Here is a 981-nt window from a genome sequence, read left to right as displayed (position 1 = left end):
CCTCTCCCGGAGCCTTTTTTGCCGTGCAGAGCCGGGAGCAAGCGAGAAGCCCAATCCAGCGTGGCAGGAGAAGGGAGCGGCGCCTTTCCCCAGCCGCACGTTGAGCCGGGGAGGGCGAAGCAAAGCCAAGTTGTGTACTTAAAGACTGGGGAATTATTAATTCCTTATTTATTGCCGGCATCCGGCGCTCGCTGAGCGCGCAGGGTTCCCTCCGTTGAGGGTTCTGGTGGCCACCATGGCTTTCTCCCAGGTGCAGTGCCTGGATGACAGCCACGTCAACTGGAGGTCCAGCGAGTCCAAGCCTGAGTTCTTCTACAGCGAGGAGCAACGTTTGGCCCTGGAGGCTCTGGCCTCCCGCGGCCGCGACGCCTTCTACGAGGTCCTGAAGAAGGAGAACATCAGGGACTTCCTCTCCGAGCTGGAGCTGAAGAAGATCCTGGACACGCTGGAGACGTACGACCCCGGCTCCGAATACATCCCACGGCACGTGGGGGAGAGCGAAGGCGATGGCAACAGCGAGGGGGGCGAGCAGGACGTGGCCCCCTCCCTGGAGTACTGGCCCCAGAGGTCTGACCGCTCCATCCCCCAGCTGGACCTGGGCTGGCCCGAGACCGTGGCGTACCGCGGGGTCACCCGCGCCACCGTCTACATGCAGCCGCCCATCGAGGGCCAGGCGCACATCAAGGAGGTGGTGAGGAAGATGATCTGCCAGGCTCAGAAGGTGAGGTGCGCCGCGGGGACGGGGCAGGATCTGCCCCAGGATGTCCTGCTGAGGACAGATCTCGACATCCTGCTCAGCCAGGAAGGTTCCGTCCCGCCGGGAGCTCTGCCCAAGCAAAGGCACCGGGCGGGAGTTTGGTTTCTCCACACTTGCTTGGTGTCATGGATATCTGGGGGTCAGATCTTGCTGGGGATGCCGTTGGCGTGGTCCAGCACTTTTGGGGAGCAGCACAACCCTCGCCTTGATCCATACAGCTGCAT

At 62.8% G+C, this 981-nt stretch overlaps 1 protein-coding gene across 1 annotated transcript in view; it reads left to right on the top strand.

The window, feature by feature from the left end:
* The first annotated feature begins 235 nt into the window (after positions 1–235).
* The window catches only part of FAM83G (family with sequence similarity 83, member G), a 16,908-nt gene continuing 16,162 nt past the window's right edge, over positions 236–981 (top strand). Inside the window, exon 1 of the mRNA XM_008941442.1 lies at positions 236–721. Within this exon, the coding sequence (XP_008939690.1) occupies positions 236–721 (486 nt within the window). The remainder of the gene's footprint in view (positions 722–981) is intronic.

Source organism: Merops nubicus, unplaced genomic scaffold (assembly GCF_000691845.1).
Source record: "Merops nubicus isolate BGI_N331 unplaced genomic scaffold, ASM69184v1 scaffold28495, whole genome shotgun sequence".
In the NCBI taxonomy this organism is placed as follows: domain Eukaryota; kingdom Metazoa; phylum Chordata; class Aves; order Coraciiformes; family Meropidae; genus Merops; species Merops nubicus.
The sequence above is the reverse complement of the archived record's forward strand: the minus strand, read 5'-3'. Positions and strand labels throughout refer to the sequence as shown.